At 38.2% G+C, this 24837-nt stretch overlaps 1 protein-coding gene across 2 annotated transcripts in view; it reads left to right on the top strand.

Moving 5' to 3' along the window:
• Positions 1 to 911: 911 nt before the first annotated feature.
• LOC127988243 (semaphorin-3D) overlaps positions 912 to 24837 on the top strand; it is a 70802-nt gene continuing 46876 nt past the window's right edge. For both annotated transcript variants that reach the window (XR_008161590.1, XM_052590880.1), the window contains exons 1-2: positions 912 to 1188; positions 19472 to 19668. Coding sequence is in view for 1 of the 2 variants with exons in the window: in XM_052590880.1 (XP_052446840.1) it covers positions 19521 to 19668 (148 nt within the window). In the remaining variant the exon portion in view is untranslated. The remainder of the gene's footprint in view (positions 1189 to 19471; positions 19669 to 24837) is intronic.

Raw genomic sequence — 24837 nt, 5'->3', positions numbered from 1 at the left:
GAAACTAGTGAAGATTTTAAAACCAAGTGTTGCTAATAGTACATCTATTGTGCTCTCTCTACATTTATAGAGAACAAATACTGATGCAGACCTATGGCTAAGAGTTTCTGAACCATGATTACAGTAAAAGTGGACTAAACGTATTTTTTGGCATATTGATTACCATTTGTATCACCACAGTTTTACTACAAATACCATGGTCAAAGAATGGTTAATGTAGCAAAACCATGGTTAATGTGGTATAACTATATGTACATCTCAGAGACGTCTATTTGACATCTGAACATAACAAATATTGCTACTTACTATGCAATCACATAATAATTGCTGTTGATAGTGTTTATCGTCTGGTTGTATACGTCTTGTACTCATTTTTCTGAAAATTCCTGTCATGCACATAAACTGACAGTCACCACTAGTAAGCTACTATTAAATATTGTAGAAACCTAATTTGTATCATAAAAAGTGCTTGAATTGAATTGAATCTGCATTTACATCTGCAAGACGTATTTTTTTAGGGTTTGCTTATCGTCAATAAGATGTTTCCTTTTAGATGTCAAATAGACGTCTATTAGATGTCTTTAAGACTTCTGTCAGACGTTTGTAGACAGCAGATGCTTTCCAGATCAAGAGATCTTCAACAGACATCTTACAGACATACAGTGTGCTATTTAGTAACCATATTTATTATCTTTTTTTTGGTTTTATGTCTAGTAAAACCATGGTCAATTCAACTGACGTGTTTATTCCATTTATTCCTCACATTTTGCTCACTTGGTCTAAAATAAAGTCTTAAACTGACCTTCAAGAAACCTCAGAAATCCTGTGAATGTAAAGTACATGCGATAACTGGACCCTATTATAGTCAAATAATGTCAGTCGCGCGCTGCACTCTGGGCTATGAAGAGGACGGTGTTCTTCACCCGGTGTCCCCCTCAGACTGAGACTCTCGGGTGTTTTAGGAGCTGTCTCCGGAGGGTAAGCAGCACACCTGCTGACCGGACGGACGGGACAGGGTCTGGGCAGTGGAGGAGTGGCTCTCGGAGAGTTTGTTTATAGTGAAGGAGGCGCGGAAAACACACGCGACGCGCGCGCATCTTCACACGACTGACTCACTTCACTGACAGCGAGACAGAAACGGGGATAAAACCGGCAGAAGCGAGGAAAACGACGAGGACATTACACTCGGTAGGGTTTTTTTTTTATTGTTGTTTGTTTGTGGTTATTCTGTCAACCTTAAATAACCATGGTTTTTTACAGGTGTAACGGTTTTAAAAGGTGTTTTTTTAGGAAAATACACAGCATTTATTTTTTATCTGGGTGTTTATGTGACCCCTAATTGAAATAGCCTTACTGTTAAACTGAAAAACTGTTAACAGAAGACTTTATTTTAACATTTGTTTAAAGTCATAAAGCTGAGAAAGAGAGAGAGAGAGAAAGAAAAAACCTTGAAGTATCAACATGTTACTTGTTGTATTTAAGTGAGCCTGAGGTTTAATCATCTAACACTTTCAGACAGTTTAGTCTGAGTCTGTGTCTTTTTGATGTAGTAATATTACAGTATAGTCTTACACAAGCTCGGTCTTGTGAACAGGACACAGGACATACAGTGCATTTGTTTAAATGTTTGGACGTCACTGATGGTCATTGTCCTCCTGATTCTTTCCTCTTCCTGTTTGCTGGGGTTTATATTGTGTTGTTTGTGTCTGTCCTTCACATGCTGTACATTTACTCCCATCTATAGAAATATAATCTAAAATGATTTCAAGTCACTTGGGTTAATTTGATCCAGAATATTTATTGAAATTAGTAGGATTTTAGATACACACATTTATATTTTCAAATAAATAAATAATATTTTTATTATTTATTTATTAAATTTTTTGAGATATGCCATGACTTCTTATATTACAATGATATATATCATTGTTTTTAGATATTGTTTTGTTTTTATATTTATGTTTTTTTTATTATGTGCAATTCATTAGGTAAAACAATTTTATTAATAATGTTTCCAAAATTAACAATATATTTGAGTTTTTAAAAACGTATAAAAGTACATGTATTAAAATATAAATGTTTTTAGAAATAGTTTTTAATTTAACAATTATTTTAGTAAATGTATCTAATTTATTTGAATTAAAACCAATTTCATCTATTATATTTATTATATGACAAATAGAGAGAGGTGACCAATCAGAATCAAGTATTCCAGAGAGGTCTTATAAGACCAAGATACTGTGGGATGCAAATGTATCAAACATATTCAGGTTTTGTGAAGTTGACGGACCCTGTCTCAGACTGGCTTTGATGTGAAGACTGATGGATGGCATTATCAGGATGTGTTGTGATATGGCTGTAAGTTCTTGTCAGGGAGGGTTTAGGTTTCACACCCACTCGGAGCACTTGAAAGCGAGCGGAGAAGCTGACAGATTGACTGTGATCTGCTTTTGGGAGGAGTCCTCACGTAGAAGCCGCATGAGGAAAGCCAGGCGGCGTCTGCGAGGGCCTTATCTGTGCTGGCCAGCACGGCTGTTGTTGTTTCATCTGGACTGAGCTTTGTTCTGCTGGAAACAATAGCTCTGTTTCATGTGAGCAGTCATACAGTCCTACATTTTTGGATTAAAATAAAGTTACGCTGCCTTGAGATGTGCTTTGATTTACCAGTCAAAAGTGTAGCTTCAACCGCTCAGTCTTCATCAGCGAAGGTTAGGATGATTCCAGGGGTCCTGATCAGAGAGGGGCTCCAGAGGGGCCTTTCACTTTCTGCTCCATTAAAAATGCATAACTAACATTTGTTTTTGCAACCTATTTATTTGATTTATTATTTTAATTATATTTTTGGATCTTTAGAAAGTAACTATGTACAGTTTTTACAAATTGAATTGCAAATGTAAAAATAAATAAATAAATAATAATAAATAAATAAACATAAAAATATAAATAGAAATTGAATGCAAATGTTTAATAATAATAATAATAATAATAAAAATAAATAAACATAAAAAATAAATAGAAATTGAATGCAAATGTTTAATTAAAAAAAAAAAGTAAATAGATATTTTTTCCCCAGTTGAACTAATAGTATGTATTTACAAATTGTGCGTAGTTGTTTTATTTAAATATTTTCTTAATTACTTTTAGATTGTATTAATTAGTTGTTTTTACAAATGGAGTGCCATTATTTATCATATAAAAAGTGTATTATTTTTCATTTAAATAAATAATTTAGTTTCAGCTAACAATTAGTTTTTAGATTTTTTATTGTAATCATTTATTGTATTGAATTATCCCTGTAAACTATTTATATTTAAAAATATTTTTACAATTATTTTTATAATTATTTTTAGTTTAACTAACAATTCTGTTTTAATAAATTGAGTGCCATTATTAAACTATTTTATTTATAATGATTTTATAATTTAATAATATATGTTTTTCTTTTGTTTCTACAGATTGACTACATATTTTATTAAAATAAAGATAGCATTTATGTTATTATTTTTTTTTTTTACATAATTTTCAATTTAAATATTGTTCACAAATGGAGTGTGATTTTTGTAATTGTAATCAAATATGGTATTATTTTTATTATAACCACTCCTAAATCAAAAAGATGTGTATAGCTTCTGTTCAACCTTAAATGTTCTTTTAATGCTCTATTTATATGTTTAATGTTCATAGGAAGCAATGCATTGATGATTGAGGGTTTGCGGTTGGTTTTCTGATCTTGTTCCCAGAGTTCTGTGGGTTTTTGATTACTCTGTGGTTTCACTCGGCAAAAACTGTAGAGGAATCAAAGTGTCTGAGGATTTTGGTTTGGTGTGATATCCATCTGACCGGCTGACGTTTGTGTCAAGGATATCAGATGACATTTTATGGGGTTTAGGGAGAAGTCGTTCACATTTTTAGCCCTTGTGAACTGATGAATCATTTCACTTTTTGGCTGTGGAAAATCTGATAGATCAATGCCCTTTGTACTTGCTATGCATATCCACAGTTTCTTGGGAACGTCCCAATCTTGACTGATTTATATTTTCAGATCTGTTTCAGGTTATCAGAGCACATCTGCGTCTGGTTAATTTCTATTATTCTCTTATCTAGACTCTTCTGGTTCTTATATTTCAATACAAGATCTTTCATCCAGACATGTAACTGTTTTACTGCCATGTTGCTGATAGTTCTTTATAATAAACAGACAAAGTAGATGTTTTTGTGTGCAGTTTATTGATTCTAATAAATACAGAGTCTATAAGAGACAATAAATCACATAAAGGATGGGTAGACTGATTCATCAGTTGTCCTTTTACATCTAAATGTAGTATTTAGGATAGTATTCAATGTAAGATTGGGAAAAAAGTCATGGAAATAATGGAGGACATAGACCACCCAACAAGCAAGTCACAAATGCCACTATTATTCACTTTAATACAGACTAAAGTACAACCACTGTGTCCAATTCTGTGGGAGAAAAAAAAAAAACTGGAAAATAATGACTTGGTCATCTAAAATAAATCCTTTTCCCATAGAAAAAGGCTCATTTGCTCTCATCCATATGGAAAAGAAGAATCGGATGCCAGTTTTGCTCATGTTAGCTTGTTGCAGTTAAAAGTTTGTGTTAATATGTAAACACACTCTAAAAGCCTTTCTGAAAACTGAAATTTTAAAGAAAATTTGTGACAAAAAGCTCAAAATACAACACATATGAGAATGATTTCCAGTCTACGTTGTAACTCTCATTTAAAGGTGTTAAGGCCGTTTTTACTGTACATCATTGAACTGTTAGCCTGGGCAGGTGGATCTTGGGAAGTCGGCCAGAGATGCCAATCAATCGTCATTGTGTTCGTGTGTCTGTTGAAGAATTGCTCTGAATGTGCATGTGTTGGCGAGACCGCGAACAACATCCTCCATAAATGACTCAATAACCCATTGTGGTGCCTCTCTATTATCTTAATTAATTGGCCCTTCTCTCTATCAGCCCAGCATTAACAATGCCCTGGCAAACATAGTACTTCCTTCCCACAATGCATCTGTTCGAACCTGCTGTCTGGCGCCGACCCCAGGAAAGTCAGAAAGAGGCTGGAAGTGGCTCTGTGTTGGCCAGGGCGAAGGGAAGCTCTGTTTAAACACCCAACCAGCTGTTTCGACAAATAATAGTAACTTCGTCATCATTCAGCCAAATCTTCAATCTTCAGCCAAGCTCAATTCTGATGTTATTTCTGCGTATAGAGCCCAGAACGAGCAGGGTTTTCATTGTACTACCAACTGAGACTCACAATGTGTCGGTCATGAATCATGCATATATTAGTCTTTCATTGTTCCTGAGTGGGTTCATTGTAATCTGCAGCTGTGTATTCCTTCAGGATTGGGATGGAGTGTGTGGAGCTCTGCGGAATAGGGAACAAACCCAACATTTGTTTACATGTGCTGTTTCATAGTTTTAGTCACACACAAACAGACTCAAGATAGCTCTTGTGTCATTCATGATAAGCGGCACTGAATCTAGTCTGGCAATAAAAATTGCCATAACAAGTAAGTAAATCAACAGAATCAACCAGAATGCTTTAGCAACCATTTATCAACGCTCTGGCAACATTTCACTTGTAGCATTATTGTTGTCACAGGGGCAACTGGCATTATCTTTGGAAAATGTAAAAATCTAGTGCAGTCTTACCTTAAACAATTTTTTATTGCATATTTTATTTACACTTAGTGTAAATAGAAATAGACACTATGTTAAAATATCAGGATGTTCTGCTATTTATACTACTTATTGCAAATAGTGGCAAGTATTGTAGTACATTATGAAAAATAATGCAATAACATAATGAGTTTAAATGTTAATTTGAATTCAAATTAATAAATGGATGCCACATTATTGGGAAAATAAAGTCCTCCCTTCACCTACCCCCTAACCCTATCCGATACTTTATTTTCAACTTATTTTCTCCTTATTTTTTATTAAAAATAAATGCTTTTCTGATTGAAATTTAAAAAGGGAGAAAATAGTTTGCCAAACGGTGGATTCGAACTCGGGTCGATCGCGTCAAAATGAGTATGACACACAATTTACCATTTGCATCACTGCAGCTGACAGCTATCATCTAACTTTTGTAATGTTGACTAGCCGAATCACATGTTAGTGGGCAGAGTTAGTGTTAACAGCCTCTGCTAACAAGGCAGACTATTTGCACTTAGTGTAATATATGCATTAATATACAGTATACATAAAGATATTTTATTTTGGACCCCAATGTCAAAAACAATTGAAACTATTCAAAATTGTGGCTTTTGTGCTTTGATAAAATAAAGAAAGTGGGTTTTTTGCTTTACTAGTGTCACTAGACAGATTTTTTTCTAATAATTTGTTCAAACATTTCCCCGCCACCAGACATAACCCAGACTTATTAGAAAATCACACATTTGCTGTCATTTCTGTAAATATAACTCTACTTTCTGCAAATTTCGCGACACTTTCTAATTGAGATGTCTTGTGAGAGGCACTACAGACGTGTTCGGTTATATCTAGAACAGGTGAACGTGAAGCTGGCAGTGTTTTATTACAAAAATGTTGTTGATGTTGTGTGTATCGCAGCAGTTTGTAAATGTAGTATCCAGCGAGTTGCGTTAAAAAGCTAATGTTTTATCGCAATTGAAAATAATGTAAGAACTACAATAAACCTGACCCTAAACCTACACAATAGTGTTAGCGACCAAACATTAGATAAAATCACAAATTGTACAAGTCTTTTATCATAACTTGTTTCACAGATTTGTACCCGAGCGCTTCACTTTGCAAGTGCTGTATTGTACAGAGTAAGCTACTGAACAAGTTTACTACATCAGAAAACATCAAATCATTTAAATTAAGAGACTGCGTACTCAATAATTCAAAAATACTCAGTATTACATTAATCAATGTCAGTATTTTTATTTATATAATTTTTTTGGAGCTGTGGTGTACCAACATTAATTCATCTACATCTTTCTATGCAGCGCTGGTAGTTCACTTACTAATTGTAGTCCGTTACTCATTACAGATTACACGCTGAATATTATAGTTGGTGATGTAATCTAGGTTATTCATTTTAGATAATGTAATCTGATTACTTTAAGATTACATTTAGATTACTTTTTTACTATTACTTTCCCCTTCCAAATGTTTGTAATCAAGTCATAAAAACTTGTTTGTTTTTTAAAAAAACATCAAAATATATTAGTTTACAAGGGTCCTTGCATAGTATTGTGCAATGAATTTGCACAAAAATTACTCTTGATTTTATGTGATTAAGAAATAAAAGTTGTGGTTTACTGCAACTACTGGTCATTACAGCTGGAAACTGCAATGAATTTGGATTTTTGCCAAAATGATTTTGCAGTAAGCTCAAAGTGTTGTCACATTGCTCAGATTACAGTTCTGTTTGGTGCTACTAGCGGTGCAGAAATCCCACACTTAACCTCCACACCCCAATATCGCAATACAAATTTTTACAAGACCTCAGAGAACAAAGTGTTTTGGACACATATATCTGATTAGCCGTATCCCGACACGCCTGTCTAAACCTCCGAATCCTGCATTCCTCATCACCTGGAGCAGAGATACTGGCACCCCCTCTGGCTGGACGACCCTTGAGGTCCCGGGATGTCAGAGAGCTCTGCGGGGATCCTCACCTCCCGGCATGGGGCTCTCGCTCGGTTTTCTCATCCTTTCAAACGAAAGACACTGGAATTCTTCAAGGCCAAAGAGCCAAAGATAAATCAAGTGAAGATTATAGAGGACTCCGCATCGGCTGAGATAAAAAATTGCCATGGGAGTTGCTATTATATGTGATTTAACCTCTTTTTTTTTTGTAGAGTCCTACAGGACTCCATGCTTTTATAACCGTGTGATGTGGAAGACAAATTCATAGGTATGAAACCTAAGAGGTCTAGCTAAAGGATAAAAGCTGCCCTTGTTATTCAGTATCACTAGTGCACTATCTGTTTTGGATTAGGAATCTTAGCGTTAATCATTTGCCAACTCCCATCAAGCGCACATGTTGCAGAGATGCTCTCTTTTATTATGACGGTTGACCCGTGCTGTTTCATCTCCTACAAATTGCTCTCAAAGGCTTAGCAGAGGGATTTCTAAGCTATCTGTAATTGGCTTTAATTAATGTGCTCTCAGGTCCTGTCATGTGAGGCAAAGCAGAGTCCTCTAACTTTCCTAATGAACAGCATTGCGCAGACAACAAGAAGAATAGCCTCTCTAATTTCGCTCTATCACTGCTGCAAATATAAGTACCCTCAAGCGCCTTGGGAACGCGCTAATGTACGAAAGAGTCTCTCTGGAAATACTTTGCTTAATTCCACTGGAGTTATTTTATAATCATGCCCAGATGGAGTCTCCAGACTCGTGAATCTTTCGGGATTTTATGCATTGATTTTGAGGGGAATAAACCATTATATTTCATAATTCAACTCTATTTTCATACTCATCTTGGGTGAGGGGGCGGGATAGTTTGGGTGAAGGGGCGACGCCCCGTGGCGCCAGCCCTGCTTAAAGGGATAGTTCACTCAAAATATGAATATTCAGTCATTAATTAATCACCTTAATGTCATTCCAAACCCATAAGACCTTCGTTCATCTTCATAGCACAAATAAAGAAAATTTTTGCATGCAGACTTGTCAACAAAATAATAAATATCAGTCTTAATCTGAATTGTTCTGCAAGCTTAATCATTAAATAATATCTTTCATAATATCTTTCATGTCAACAAAGCTAATCTGTTGCTAATGCTAGTGCAGAAAGGCTCATAGAAAAAAAGTGGCAGATGTTTTCCACTGGAGTATAAAAACTGCACTTGTGTGAATCCCGTTTGATTGAAAGCTATGTTTCGTACTGGGACTGGTCTGCAAACACAAGCCCATCAAAGAACAAATACTCAAGGTAAAAAAGGTCCTCTCTCCTCTCAGCGTTACATTACCTCATACAGCATACAAAAGGATGAGGCGAAAGACAAAATATACATGCGATTTTAAACAATCTGGGTCCACTTGTAGTCTGAGCCTGACTCCAATCTTCACTCCGAATGTTCCTTGAGGGGAACCATGACGGCCTGTTTTATGGGTGGTGTGACATCCAGTGCCGGGAATGAGGTCACTCGGACCACCGGCGAGGAAAACACTCGATAAGTCAGTATCTTCTGCTGAGCGGGAGTTTGTTGACATTGTCAGTGAGGTCAGATGTATGAGGAGCGTCACACATGAATCAAGATAATTGTTATTAATGACAAAATTATGAGATAATTAAAGAGGACCACGAATGATTAAAGATATTATTGACAAAACACATCAACACGCGTTAGAGAAAACTCTCCCTCATGTTGATTTAAACTCGTATGGCTTTCTTCTGCCAAACACAAAAAGAGAGATTTTAAAGCAATAGTTCATCCAAAAATGAAAAACTGATGAACATTGAGTCACCCTCAGGTCATAAAAGATGTAGATGAGTTTATGTCTTTATGGGATCAGATTTGGAGAAATGTAGCATTGCATCACTTGTTCACCAATGGATGCTCTGCAGCGAATGGGTGCCGTCAGAATGAGAGTCCAAACAGATGATAAAAACCTCACAATCATCCACAAGTAATCCACACGACTCCAGTCCATCAATTAACATCTTGTGAGTAGAAAAGCTGTGTTTGTAAAAAACAAATCCATCAACACATTATTATTTTTTTTTTTTACATTGCTTACCATTACCAATCCATAATCCATATAAGAATTTTTTTTCAACTGTTTATTTCACTAGCTGTGTTTCCCCATGTATTTATAATGAATAATATAAAAAAAATAAAAGAACCTCGAAAGAAAACAAAATAGTTTTGTTTGAGAAACAGACTAAAATTTAAGTGAGCTGAGACTGAATCAATGAGTTAAACTTGAAAAACTGATCTATGCTATTCATAAAATAATCATTCTGACTGTTTTGATGATCTGAATTAATCAATTCATTGAAAAGATCCAAATCAAAAGAATGATTCACTCACAGATTGGGATTTGCTAATTATCTCATAAACATGGCAGGGAAAACCACCTTTCCTGTTAAAATTAAAAACTATATGACATACATGTTATATAACAGTCAAAAAATCAGGTGTTGAAAACTCTAGGAAATAATCCAGGTCACAAAAAGAGTAAAAACAAACAAACAAACAAAACACTTATACTCCTAAACCGAGGAAACCGAATAAATATTTAGCTTTTTTTCTGATTAAGACTGTGTACTTTTTATTCTTTTTTTGACGTGAAGTGGCCTTAATTAATTTGTTATTAATTAATAAAAATAATACAATAAATAGTTTACATTCAGTGAAGGGATGTTTCCACTGATATTGACTTCAGATGAGATGTGAGAATGATTTTACCAGGAGTTTACATGTTTTATTTACACAGACCTTGTTTAGTAACAACGTTTTATCTGACTCGTTAGCTAAACACTTTGATTTCTCTCTTGTATTTGTGTTTTTGTTCAAAGCAGGTTGTTTACATGCATCTCCAACATTCTTTGCTTTGAAACCTTTGTTGTGGATCCAGATCAGGGATGAGCGTGTCTTGTTTGTGTCTTTAAAATGAAACAAATGGGATTTAAGACCAGCAGGTGTTGTCTGGCATTCTCTCATCTCAGACTAAACAAAAAACAAAGTTTGTCTAGACAGGTATGTTAACAAGCTGCCTTTAACCACTGCTTTGTTGTACAACTCCTAATATAGAGAAGAGATGAGCTTTAATAGAGAGAAACAGTAAGTGCCCCCAAGATTTCCTGGGTGCCAGAGGTATTTTCCAGTTCATTTCTCAATTTAGTGAATCACAGGAAAGGATCAAAGCATAAAAAAATACAAGACTATATCCTCGACGTCTTTTAAAGAAAATTAAATACTGTTCCTATGAAGCACTGCAGATGATAAAACTGAAACAGCAACATCTAAATATACAACTACTGACTTTAATAAGTAGAACTTACTTAAAAAATAAATAAATTAATAAATTAAATATATGCAAATATATAGTAAAAAAATATATATATACACACACGGTAACAAAGTCTCAGGTATGATGGCATGGCATATTCCTGTATATAATTAACAAAAAAATTTATTTTTTTCCATTGTAAATTATATGGTAATTCAGCAGTTTAAATAAATAAATACATTTGACAAAAAGTATAGTAAAAATCACACATAATGCAAAGTAATTATATATTTTTTACTCTATATGTTTGCTTACTGTTAAGTAGGTTTTTTTTTTAGTTAAATGTTTAGTAGGTTTTGTTGTTGTGTCATTTTTCAATTTAAGATTTAGTTATTTTATAATTTTTTTATTAATTTTTATTGTATTTCAAGTAACATGTTTTTTATTTGTTTCAGTTACTACAATTAATTATAAGAACCCTGATTCTAACCAAAATTATAGTTAGTGTACATCTATCTGTAATAAGAAAATTATAGATCTATCTTCCATATTGTAATTTTTTATAGCATATCTAAGTGTAAACATTATGTACAAATCCCTAGCCTACAGTACAAATTTAATTGTGATTAGGCAGCACCTATATGGTTGGGCTATATGTAAGTGCAAATCACGACTTCGTACCCGAGGGTTTTCTGCAGTAAAAGTTTGAGAGGAAATCTCCTGCGTGGATCTTAACCAAAGGACTAATAGGAAAATAGTCACCATCCTAAGCCCGGCAGGTTCATGCTGGGTTTTAAAGAGGGGGTTTGTGTTCTTGAGGCAGTTCTCAATCCCAAGGTCATGCAACTGTGAAGTAAACGGCTGTTTAGTTGTCCTCACAATTACTAGCAGGAATGGCTCACGGAATCCTTGGAAAGGAGGAAATGAGATGGAGTTCTGCACATTGTGTTTCAAATTTCCTATGGCACATTGGTTAGGAGCGTTCTGTCATCCAGATTCTCTAGGGAACATTACAGAACCATCTAGACGGTTGTTTTCCCAGTTATGAGGGATGTGCAACATATACTGTTTGACTCCCTCCCAAAATCAGCTGTCTGGAATGAAAACCACAACATTCCATCAAGATTCTTGAACTGGGACGATTCTTCCCATTCCCTCCCCAAAGCCGAGTTATTTATCTAACTGTATTTTCAAACATTTCAATTTAACATCTCACATGCTGGATGTCCCCCCGCCCTTAAAACACACATGTGAACGGCTGTTTATTTTAATGTGGTGAGATGTAATGGGCCTGACAGTCAATCACTTTTGGTTGCACATGTTGATTTAAAACCTCCAGTAGTAGGACGTGAGTTGACGGATTACTAATCGTAGACTTCTGACAGACAATAAAAGAGTTCAGAATCTGTTTTGTATGCTTTGTGGTGATGTTGGATGTTATTTAGGGTGCGTAAAAGGGAATCTGGCATCTCTGATAACAAACTGAATTGCTCTGAATGGCCCAGACCAGACAATCGTAGATTAAGTTTGCTGAAATTGTACAATTTACAGCCAATGGGCTTCCTGGATGCTGATGGGAAACAGAAACTTCCAGCGGAGAACTAGACAGTCAGATTTCCTTGGCACTACTTTCAAAGACATATAGTTTTGATATATGACACATTATGAAAGAAAGATATTTAAGATTTAATAAAATATATGTTTTGTTTTATTCTGCTTTGTTTTTCTTTGCTTTCTAGTTTTGTTTGTTTTATCATTTTTCTTTGTTTGTTTTTCTTTGCTTTCTAGTCTTGTTTGTTTTGTTTTCCATTTTTTTCTTTGTTTGTTTGTTTTTCTTTGCTTTCTAGTTTTGTTTTACAATTTCTCATTATTTTTCTTTGCTTTCTAGTCTTGTTTGTTTTGTTTCCCCCATTTTTTTTGTTTGTTTGTTTTTCTTTGCTTTCTAGTTTTGTTTTGTTTTGCTTTCTAGTTTTGTTTTCCCATTTTGTTTTGCTTTTGCTTTTTGTACATTTGCTTTTGCTTAAGTATTTGCAGTATTAATATCTCTTCTTGCCTTAAAACAATATTTTCAGCATGCAAAATTTCAACAGAGATGACATGATCGCAGTATTTGCACACTGAATTGTTATTGGTCTGAATTGTTGTTGTTATTGTTATCTTCATTGCATAAAGTTAACCATTTATTCTATTCTATCCTTTTTGTCCATCTAATCTATTCATTCATGCAATATTACTACTACTACTACTACTACTAATAATAATAATACTGTAGAAATGGTAATAATAGTAGAAGTTGTATATTGTTCAGTAGCTCTCACGCATACAGACTCTAATAATACACTTCCTTTTTCATCTCATTGTTTCTTGCTGGTAAATGGTTAAAAAAAGACACGCAAGGAGAATTGCTGGAATTTGCTCACCAAAACATTGAACAATGATGCCGAGTAAATAAATATAACATTACTCATCACTGCTGTGTTGGAAATCCAGAACCCTGGACAAGATGAGGCAGATATTTGACCATTTTAAATATTATTATAACTTCTGGCCTTTCAAGGCAGCCCATCACATCACGCCTTAAGGCAGAAGTGGCCGAAAGCCCTGGATCCTGTCAGATTGGAAACAGCTGAAGTGGACAGATCATCTGTCTCTCTTCATTTGGTTGCCAGACGCAAGTATCTGCGGTTGAGGAGTGCAGAGATGGGCCGGTATGTGAAGGAGAGACTCTTTCTCTGGTCTGTTGATCACTGACTTCAGAGCAGAACTGGACTCGAGGAGCAGATTGTGATGTTCAGGATCACTGGGGTGGTGCCGTGGGAGTTTTAGGGGCGCATGGTTGGAAGATCTCACGCACGGGGCAAAACATTGAACCATATGACACGGCCATGCTTGGTTATGAAGCAAAACAGAGTCTCCAAAACTGCCTAGGGGGTCCATCTGTTAAGGAGTGGGGGAGTTATTGTCCAGATGAATGTTCGCAAGAGCCAGAATTTGCCCACTACCACTCAACAGAAGTCAAGTAAATGCTGTTATTTTGTACTTTCTACATTCTGATTCTTTCTGATTTCAACATTGATAATATGAAAATTTATTGAGCAAATCTGGATACTGGAAGTAATGGTTGCTGAAAATCCAGCTTTGATCACAAGAATAAATTACATTTCATAATAGATTCAAACTGAAAACAGTTGCATTAAAATTTCACAATATTACTGTTTTTAATGTATATAAATGATCAAATAAATACAGTCCTGTTGAGCATAAGAGACTATATCAGAAGGCCAAAAGTGGTCATAGTTGAAAATACCCAATAATATCCCAATATAATTGATAATTTCACAAAAACACATTAAACACACCAATTTCTTACAGGCTTTGATTTATTCAGAATGAGTTCATTAGCAGCCTACATAAAAGTTTACGTTCATATTACAATGATCTCAAAGAGCTTTATGAATGGCTTTCTGCTTAACTTCCAATTTACATTCTACATTAAACACATTAAACACATCGGAATAAAATAACAAATGACTTAATAAAAGCAGAAGGATGGTTTTTGTCGTTTGTAAGCAGGGTGCACTCATTCCAACATGACACCTTCCTAACAAACTCAGATAACCTTCCCGCCCTCGAGCACTCGACACATTTGTCCATATTATGTCGCAGAGAAACTGTAATCCTTCCTGAAGACCTAAAGTCTTCCTAATGAGCTCAACAACGTCATCCTCAAAACGCGAGGCGGATGTGTTGATGTAAACCATCCTTTCTTGACTACAAAATCTGCTGGCATGGCTTGTGTTTGCATGGGACACTAGTGCAGCATTACCCAAGGGAATGATGGACGCCTGATGAATCTGCTTCTGAATGATTCCCAAGGAACGTGAAACCCTTTGACTCTTGTTTCTCTAAATTGTGGATTTTTGCATTAGAAAAAGCCTAATGAATTGTGAACAGTTCTGTGGGTTTGCGCTCAATGGCAGCGCTTCGCAGAGAATGGGGCTGGTTTTGAATGCGTTAGGTGTTAAAGCGGCCCTGGATGCGTGTCCCGCCGTGTTAAGCTGGTGTCTTTGTGCCTGGTAAACGGGAGGCTTGGCTGCTTGTTTTTCGGCTGGTTGAACCCAGTGTTGTTTGCTCACGGGGTAGCAGGTCTTTTCACAGCTCGCTGCGGATCTTAACCTGCCGACCGGCCCCTTTCATTCACATTTAGACTTCCAATGAATAAGTAATTTTCCAGATCTCTCTTTGTACAAGTTGGGTTTGGCTGCTCATTTACTTTAATTTTATTCAGTTAAATGTAACTGAGTAGTTTTAATGGGCCAGTTAGGGCTAGGTGTATGATGTTATATAATATCTGATGGTACACTTTATGCATTAATTGTGTGGCTATTAGTTCAGTTTGCCGAATGTGAAGAAACTGGAAAGAGTCTCTAACAAGTCAACACAAAGTTTACTAATGAATTATTAGGAATTTTTTAAATGTAAAATGCAGTTTAATATCTATACAATATTTACAAAAATGGATCAACCAATCAGAATGCAGAGTCTTTGTTTTCTAATTTTAGTTGTGCTGTCTTGATTTAGCTTTAGCAAATACCATTTAGATTGTATATACATTTTTTTAAATAATAAAATAAAATAAAATAAATGTTTGCGTACAGAAGTGACCAAACACTCCAATACAAGTATATAAATCCGATAATATCACAAAATCACATTAAATTCAAAACAATTAGCAACCAATTTGCCAAAATGTTCATTTTAATCAAAGATAACTACATTGTGATATAGATATACCATTACCATGATATATAATATAAAATATTAAAGATTTTCTTTTGTTGATAGCTCATCTAACATAGCTAACATCTATTTGACGTTTAACAAATGCAAAAAAGAAAAAAGAAAGAAAATATTTATACAGCTTTTTTTGGCACTTTGGAAAATATAAAGAATATAGAAAAAAATGTTAGTCCTGCCCCAAGCCCACAATTATTTTAAGTGAAGGTTGTATTATTTTATACAAAAACATAACGAATCTGTTTGGTGCCACTAGTGGTGTGTAAATGCAAGGACATCCGAGAGTCTGAAGTGGCGTATTTTTCATTTATTTTTTTGGGATGGGGTCCGAGGTTGCTGGTGCAGAGCAGTGAAAGCCCCCCCGCTGTTCCCTCTATTCTGTCCACTCACAAGCTCAAGAGGAAGTGAGAGTGTTCATCCATTACTTTGACAAAGTCCCTGACTCTGTGTCGCCCCGCAGGGATCATTATTCTCCCGTCTGCCTGTTAAGATGTTTGCAGTATTTCCAAGAGGCTTTTTGTCCTGGAGAAACCTCGGTGTGCTTAACATGTGAGGTCCGGATGAAGAAGTGTCCCGGTACCCATGATCAGAGCTCTTTGACTGTATTCTCAGTTGTCTAAAGCAGCATTAGGAGGACAATGTCTACAGTCACTCTTCAAGCTTCGCCAGTCAAGGTTGTAAATTAGGTCATTTCTTGAATGTGACCCTGACAGCCAGTAGTTTTCCATGATTCTTAACAACGAGGGGGAAACGTGTCGGAGGAAACAGGCTCTGGATCCGGAGTGAGCTGCCATTTCTCTCCTGCTTTACGTTGTGTGGCTTTTGTCGTCTGGAAGTGACTTAATATCAACTACTTCCTCTTCCCGAAGCTTGACGATTTTCCCACAGTTAGTGTGTGTTTGTTGTCTTTCCTCATATTGAGAAAACTGGTGACCAACTGTTGTCTGGACAGGTCAATCTGCAGGCAAAATGTCAATGTTTATTGCCTATAATATATATATATATATATATATATACACACATATATATGTCCAGAATAAGTTACAAAGTGGACCAGACTTTATGCTGGTAGTCAAAAGTAAATATTCAATGTTATGGACTGTAGTAGCAGCACATAATAGTCTATAAATGTCTAAAGAGTCATTAAAAATGACTGAAACCAAATCCCACTCATTCTATAAAAACCAAGGCCACATAATGGACCTTTTTAATACAGCATAATTCAAATCTCTCCTGCACTCCCAACTGGATTTATATCTGCTAAATAGAGACGTCAAGAATACCGAAAGTACTCTAGTGAAAAATATGCCTATATTAGTATCTGCCAGACCATCACCACCTTGCACAGCTCACACATAGTTGTTGGCGGGCCAGGAGTGATATGTTTTCTTTTGCTTTCTCTGGGAGATTAATAGGTTTGAGTCAACAAACGGTGCTAATAGGAATCCCTGAACTCTCCTCGAGCACCTGTGCTCCTTCCAACACAGTGAATCCAGTTATCACACCCGATGAATTAACCAAGAGCGTGTGACGAAACACAGCCTGATACCACAGCACTTAAAGGAACAGTTCACCTTGAAAAACAAGTTGTATATTAATTTGTTTCTTCATCAGATTTGGAGAGATGTAGCATTTAATCACTTGCTCACCAACTGATCCTCTGCAGTGAATGGGTGCCGTCAAAATGAGAGTCCAAACAGCTGATAAAATCAGCACAATAATCCACAAGTAATCTCGCGGCATACCTGTGAAGTAAATGCGTGTTCATAAGAAACAAACAACATCATCAAAACACTTCAAAACATTGCTTCCAATTGAAATATGAGTCCATAATTCATAATATTGCTTTCTCCAGTGGAAAAGTCATCTCGTCTGAATCAGGAGCAAAATATGCACAGATTAACCACCATTTACAAGCCAGCTCTAAACAAGTATGTTGGTGGATTTTGATGTGAGAGGACAAGAGGAGATTATTATTATTTATTTTTATTTTTTTATGAAGGAAGAGTTATTATGGATACTGGACTATTTTTTTTTTTTTTGGATTATATTTTGACCAGAAGTGCCAGTTTGAAGTTAAAAACACCTTAATGATGGATTTGTTTCTTACAGTCACACAGCTTTTCACTTCAGAAGATGTTAATTGTTGGACCGGAGTGGTATGGATTGCTTGTGAATTATTGTGATGTTTTTTATCAGCTGTTTGGACTCTCATTCTGACGGCACCCATTCACTGCAGAGGAAGAAACATACTCATCTACATTTTGGCTGGCCTGAGGGTGAATACATGTACAGAAAAATATCTATTTTTAGGTGAAAGATGAATTACGGCTATCAGATGTCTGATAAACACATTACTATGAAATGTTGCGGTAATAAATTTTGCGATAAATCAGTGTTCCAAATTGAGCATTTGGTGACCGTCACTCGAAGAACTTGAATAGTGTTATTATGTCCGAGGAACAGCGTAATGAGCTTAGATTTTGAGGTGATGAATGGAGCAATAGAGAAAGCCTATCTTCATTTTGCATATGTTTGAGCTCAAGCCCATTTTTCGTGTCGAAACCGTCCCCAGGGGTCCCCTCGCGAGACTAAGTGGCGCAACATACAATACCCTCATCATGGGAAAATGCTTCCCCTGAGCACCAACACAAAAACTGCTGCTCTTTCAATGAGCTCGCCAATTGTTGGACTTTCTATACTTACGAATCCTACGAAAGTTGCTAACAGACAAATGAAATCCATTCCAGTGGACTGAACAATTGCATGTTCTTTGACAGTGTTGTTTAGCGGTTAGCATGTACAGGAGGAAGCTGCTCAAGTGTTTCTAGGTTGCGCATGCGATCTGTTTATGTAGGGTGACCTCTTAAAGGAAAGAAAATAAAGATCAGGGCAGCTGATTAGCCATGGGAACTTCTCTCGAAACAATGCTCCGATTTCGGGCTGGTTCTCGCGCAGTCGTGAGCTCGGCACGCCACTCGCACGCTCGGAAAGTTTCGGGTTTCTAGTCTTGAAGTAGCATCTGTTGTGCCTCCAGGGTTTAAGCTCTTGCTCAAACAGTTTTGACTTGAGGAAACTAGAAAAGTGCATCAGGTGACGCTAGCATGCTGAAGTCTGGTAGCTAATGCCTGAGGATGTGGCATATTCTGTTTTCCATTCAGAAGAGATGACATAGACGGGGTAATGTCACTGTGAAAGAATGCCATCTGGAACATCTGGAACATTTTCAGTTTGATGTGGAAAATGGTCTGGTATCTTCATCTAGCATTTCGCTATTTTGGTGTCTTACTGTCAAAGTTATTAATTTTGACTGAAATCTAAAAGCGACACCTTGGATTCCAATGTAGAAACATTATTTAACAATGATGTAACGTTTAAAATCATTGTTAACATTTATATAATACAATAGTTATTTAAATTCTATATATAATAGTATAACTTAAAATGTTAAAAAAATATTTTAAAAATCTAAATTAATTTCGAAATATTATTATTCTATAAATATTACATATATTTGTATTGATTTAAATATATTTTTATTTTAATATTATATTATATTATATTATATTATATTATAGATTGGCATAAAGGTATAAATTCATGTTTACATTATTACTACCGTATTTATGTCCAATTTACAGTACAAAACAGAACAATACAGTATTACTGTGATATTTAAATTAAAACGTATATGCTCATGTCTGTTTGTTGTTTCTCCAGCACTACGAAGGTGATGTGACATAGAAGACATCGTGTACAGTTTGACTTCATGAAGCTGGAGATGAGGATTGTGGGATTGTTGAGGACTGGGCCATGCAGTCCCCTGCTGGTCTTTCTGCTCCACTCGCTGCTGTCTCTTACACGGCCCAGTAATGCTGGAAACCAGAATATACCACGACTGCAGCTCTCTCATACAGGTCAGAACTCAGACTCTCACATACTGATTTGGCATTTGTTTTTCACAGAGACAATCAAGAGACAGTGGAAAACAAATTCCTGCAAAACAAATAGTTATTCTCTCTGAGTGTCTTTCCTGAAACCTTCAGTTCAATCTTCTTTTTGAAGGTGCTATCGCTTACTTCCGTTTAGCCGTGAGGACATCAGCTTTTAACAGACACAATGCAACAGGGGAAGAGTGCCATTAACCTCTGCTTCCTGAAAATCTTCAAAGTTAATTAGTCTACTGTATTTTGCTAGTCTTCTTTTGTTTTTTGTTTTTTTTTGCTAAATGTAATGTTATAATTTAACATATTATTGCACTGTTATGTGCCTTAAATAGACATATAAATACATTTAAAATATTATATAACAATTAATTTCTGACATATTAAAAAAATGCATTTAAAAATGAATATTAAATTAATGAATAAATTAATATCAGCAGTTTCTGAAATCAAAATATGCTGCATGTGAAAACTGATTCCCCTTCCTTCAGCCACTTCCCATTTTTACCTAAATAAAAATGTAATAATAAAATAATAAATAAGATTAATATTATACATTTAATAAATTCTTATTAAACGGTTTTACCCCAAAAAAACACAATTGACACCAAGAGATTCCAATGTTCTAACCTCTCTTCCAAAACAACATTATCACTGATAAGGATGAAACCTCTGGGCAGTACATCACTGGACTGCTCTGCGACTGTCTGTCTGGACACCCACGCCACACAGTCACATCCCCTGAGCCGTCTGCTATTATCAGCACATCACAGCCGCCCCTGTTACTGACCCCTCAGAACCTCCCGGAACCTGCGGGACGCGGCCGCTTCCTCTCAGGAAGGTTCTGTATACGGTGGTGTCGGACAGAGCGCTGTACCTATAGTGAAAACATGCTTCCCATTATCTTCAGGGCTGTTAATAGAATGTGTACATCATCTCAGGGGCGCCATGTGTTTACGAGTGCAGGGCGGCAGTCATCCAAAGGTTGGCAGCGAGATGCAAAAGTCAGACGTTATTCATTAATGGAGACAAGTCACTTGTTTTGCCTGCAGGTATCTTGAAGTCTTATTTAAAGCCAAGCTAAAAAAGACAGGAAATGAGAGCAAGTAAACAAAAAAGACTTTTGAAATAGCTGAATATGATGGTTTTATTAAGAAGTAAGTAGCTTTTGAGGGACATGACAGTTCAGGTTTCCGTCTTAGACTTGTTTGGGGGGTTATTGTAGAAGATCCAACTAACAATAAGCCAACAACCCTGTGTGTTGTATCTTTAGAAATAATCAAATGAATGAGAGAATTGTTTTCTTGTACTCGTTGTAATATCTGTGCAACTATTCTGACAACAAAATATTGAGAAGCTAATGCATCCTAGTGTGATAAGGCTAATTTGAAAAGCTTAATAGCCCATTTGAATCAGTCATACAAACCATTTCAATGTACCAACTGTCAGGATTCCACCACCATCATCATCACTCCCTCCACCCACTCGCTCGTCATCCCCTGAATATTAATTGTCATCACCTGCATCTCTTCATCCTCATCACCGTCACCTGCTATCCTTCATCACTGCTCACCCTTATATACCCACTCTCAACCTTCAGTCTCCGTCTGATCTCGTCATTACATGGCTTACAGACTCTATCTCAACACTCGCCTGAGAATCCGCGAATCTTCTGAGAACCCTCAAAGATCGGCCAATCTTCTTCTGCCTTCAGTCCTCCTTCGGTGATTCCACTTCCACTTACTGTGATCAGAGATCGTTCCGTTGTATTGATATTGGTCCATACTCGCTCTCACTCTGATATTCCCGTCTGGTTCGGAGCATTCTGCTAATTAAACTCACATACGGTCCATCCTGTCTGCCTCCTGTCTCGTTTGTGACAGAAGATCAGACCAAAGATGCAGAATCCTACGGAGCCTGGGGGAAATCCATCTCAAGACCCGTTTGCCGAACTAGTGCGAGCAGTGCGCCAGTCAATCTTCTCTTCTTTACCGGACAACCCTTCCGCCATCCCTGAAGCAATCCTTCACTCTGCACGCCAACATCAACTTCCGCAAACACCCGCTACTTCGCCGGCTGCCTCTGCGAGTCCCATGGCCCGACCAGCGCCGTTCAGTGGTGAGGAGGAGGATTGCAGCGGTTTTTTGCTTCAGGTTTCACTATATTTCCAAATGCAAGCGCATCAGTTTACCGATGATTCCGCCCGGGTGGCCTTTATTATTTCTCTACTCTCTGGCAGAGCTCTCCAGTGGGCACAATCTCTTTGGAATTCAGACTCCCCAGCGTTAAAGTCCCTGTCAGGTTTCATGTCTCATTTTAAGGAAGTCTTTGGCCAGGCTGTTTCAGATCTCTCAGTTCACGATCAGCTTTACAATCTCCGTCAAGGAAACTCCTCTGTCAGTACGTATGCCCTCCAGTTTCGCACCCTGGCGGCATCCTGTGGCTGGAACGAGTCGGCCCTGATTACCGCTTTCCGCCACGGCCTGAATCCGAACATCCGTCAGCTATTGGTTGTTTATGATGACTCCATGGGAATTGAGAACCTCATTCAGAAGACCATTCGAGTTTCACAACGCTTATCTGCCTGTGACAATCCGTCTACCGCTGTCAGTCCTCCGTCCTCGATTCCCATTGCTTCTCCTCCAGCACCTGAGCCCATGCAAGTGGACTCCACCCATCTCACTCCTTCTGAGCGCCAGCGTCGTATCCAGCTTCACCTCTGTCTGTACTGCGGGAGCGACAATCACCTCATCTGCTCCTGTCCTGTTCGACCTCAACGTTCTGCGGTAAGCTCCATTCAGATCCCTCCTAAAGTGGAATCTTTAAATCGTACCATGGTTCATCTACTAACCCCGCATATCTGTGTCTCAGCGCAAGCCCTTCTCGACTCCGGTTCAGCGGGGAACTTCATTTCAACCCAACTCCTCCAAAAACTGAACGTCCGCAAGCACCGCAGCCTTCAAGAGCTCAGAGTTCAAACCATCCAAGGAAAGCCGCTGGGTCGAGGTCGAATCAGTCATGTCTCTCCCACATTAACGCTCCGCATTGGCTGTTTACACACAGAAGAGATCTCATTCTTGGTGCTGGAGGAGTCTACTGCTGAGCTCATCCTGGGACGCCCCTGGTTGATCCAACATCAGCCCACCATTGACTGGAAATCCGGGGAGGTTCTTCGTTGGGGAGAAAACTGTACACATACCTGTCTAGCTCCAGTCAAGAAGAAAGCCCTATCTTCTCCCTCTTCTTCGTCCTCCGTGCTCAAACCCAAACTCCCAGTCTGTTCGACTTCAGTTGAGAGTCCAGAAGTCCAGCATCAAGTGGAGATTCCTGCTGAGTACAGGGGGTTCCAGGATGTGTTCAGCAAGCAGTTGGCGACCAAGTTACCACCCCATCGGCCATGGGACTGCGCCATCGACCTGCTACCTGGAGCCACTCTACCTAAAGGCCGTATCTACCCTCTCTCCATCCCGGAACAGAAGGCCATGGAGGAGTATGTGAAAGAAGCCCTTCAGCAGCAGTTCATCCGACCATCGGTTTCACCTGCCGCTTCCAGCTTCTTTTTCGTGGCTAAGAAGGATGGAGGCTTGCGACCGTGTATTGATTACCGCCATCTCAACTCCCAAACGGTCAAATTTCGCTACCCCCTTCCTCTGGTCCCAGCAGCCCTGGAACAACTACGTGGGGCCCGTATATTCTCCAAGTTGGATCTGCGCAGTGCATACAACTTAATCCGTATCCGTCGGGGTGACGAGTGGAAGACTGCTTTCGTCACCCCTTCCGGCCACTATGAGTACAGGGTAATGCCGTTCGGCCTATCCAACGCCCCTGCAGTCTTTCAGAATTATATGAATGAAGTGTTCCGAGAGTACCTCAATAGATTTGTTGTAGTCTACTTGGATGATATCCTCATCTATTCATCATCACTTCCTGAACACAGACGCCATGTCACTCTGGTCCTGCAGAAATTGAGAGCCCATCACTTATTCCTGAAATTGGAGAAATGTGAATTTCACACCACGTCGGTACAGTTTTTGGGCTATATCATAAATCAGCATGGTGTGCAAATGGACCAGAGGAAGGTGGATACCATCCGGAACTGGCCGCAGCCCACTACAGTGAAAGAGCTTCAAAGATTCCTCGGATTTGCCAACTTTTACAGGAGATTCATCCATAACTACAGCATTATCAGTGCTCCTCTGACCTCCTCTTTGAAGGCCCAGACCAAGTCTCTATCCTTCTCCCCCGAAGCCATCCAAGCCTTCCAACAATTAAAAGACGCCTTTTCAACCGCTCCCGTCCTCGCCCATCCTGATCCAGATCTGCCATTTGTCGTCGAGGTTGATGCGTCTTCTACTGGAGTAGGAGCAGTCCTCTCCCAGCGGCAGGGTGAACCTTCCAGACTCCATCCATGTGCCTTCTTCTCCAAGAAGCTGTCCCCGGCGGAGCGAAACTATGACATCGGAAATCGGGAACTGCTTGCAATCAAGCTTGCCTTGGAAGAGTGGAGGCATTGGCTGGAGGGAGCCAATCACCAATTTCAAGTAATCACCGATCATCGTAATCTGGAATACCTCAAAGAAGCCAAGCGGCTCAATCCTCGTCAGGCCCGCTGGGCTCTCTTCTTCACCCGTTTTGATTTCGTTGTTACCTACCGACCCGGCTGTAAGAATGGAAAAGCTGACGCTCTCTCTCGCCTCCATCATTCCTCGTCTGAGGAGTACCGCCCTGAACCCATTCTCCCTCCAGCCGTGTTCGCCTGTCCAATCCTCTGGGACATAGACGATCAGATATCCCAGGAAAACCGTCTCCATCCCGCTCCGCCGGGAGGTCCAGAGGGGCTCACCTTTGTACCTCAACAATTCCGCACCGCCCTTCTGGACTCTGCTCACACAGCTCCGGGCTCTGGTCATCCAGGTAGCAGGCGTACCCTCTCGCTCCTCAGTCAACGGTACTGGTGGCCATCTATCTCCCAAGATGTCTCCCGGTTTGTCCAAGGGTGCTCAGTCTGCGCCATCTCTAATACTCCCAGAAAACTCCCGCAGGGTAAACTCGTACCTCTTCCTATACCCCGTCGTCCATGGTCTCATTTAGGTGTAGACTTCATGACTGACCTTCCTAAATCTAACAACTTCACCTGTATTC

The sequence above is a fragment of the Carassius gibelio genome, chromosome B22 (genome assembly GCF_023724105.1).
Source record: "Carassius gibelio isolate Cgi1373 ecotype wild population from Czech Republic chromosome B22, carGib1.2-hapl.c, whole genome shotgun sequence".
NCBI lineage: Eukaryota > Metazoa > Chordata > Actinopteri > Cypriniformes > Cyprinidae > Carassius > Carassius gibelio.
Note: the sequence above shows the minus strand (reverse complement) of the source record. Positions and strands in the feature narration are given on the sequence as shown.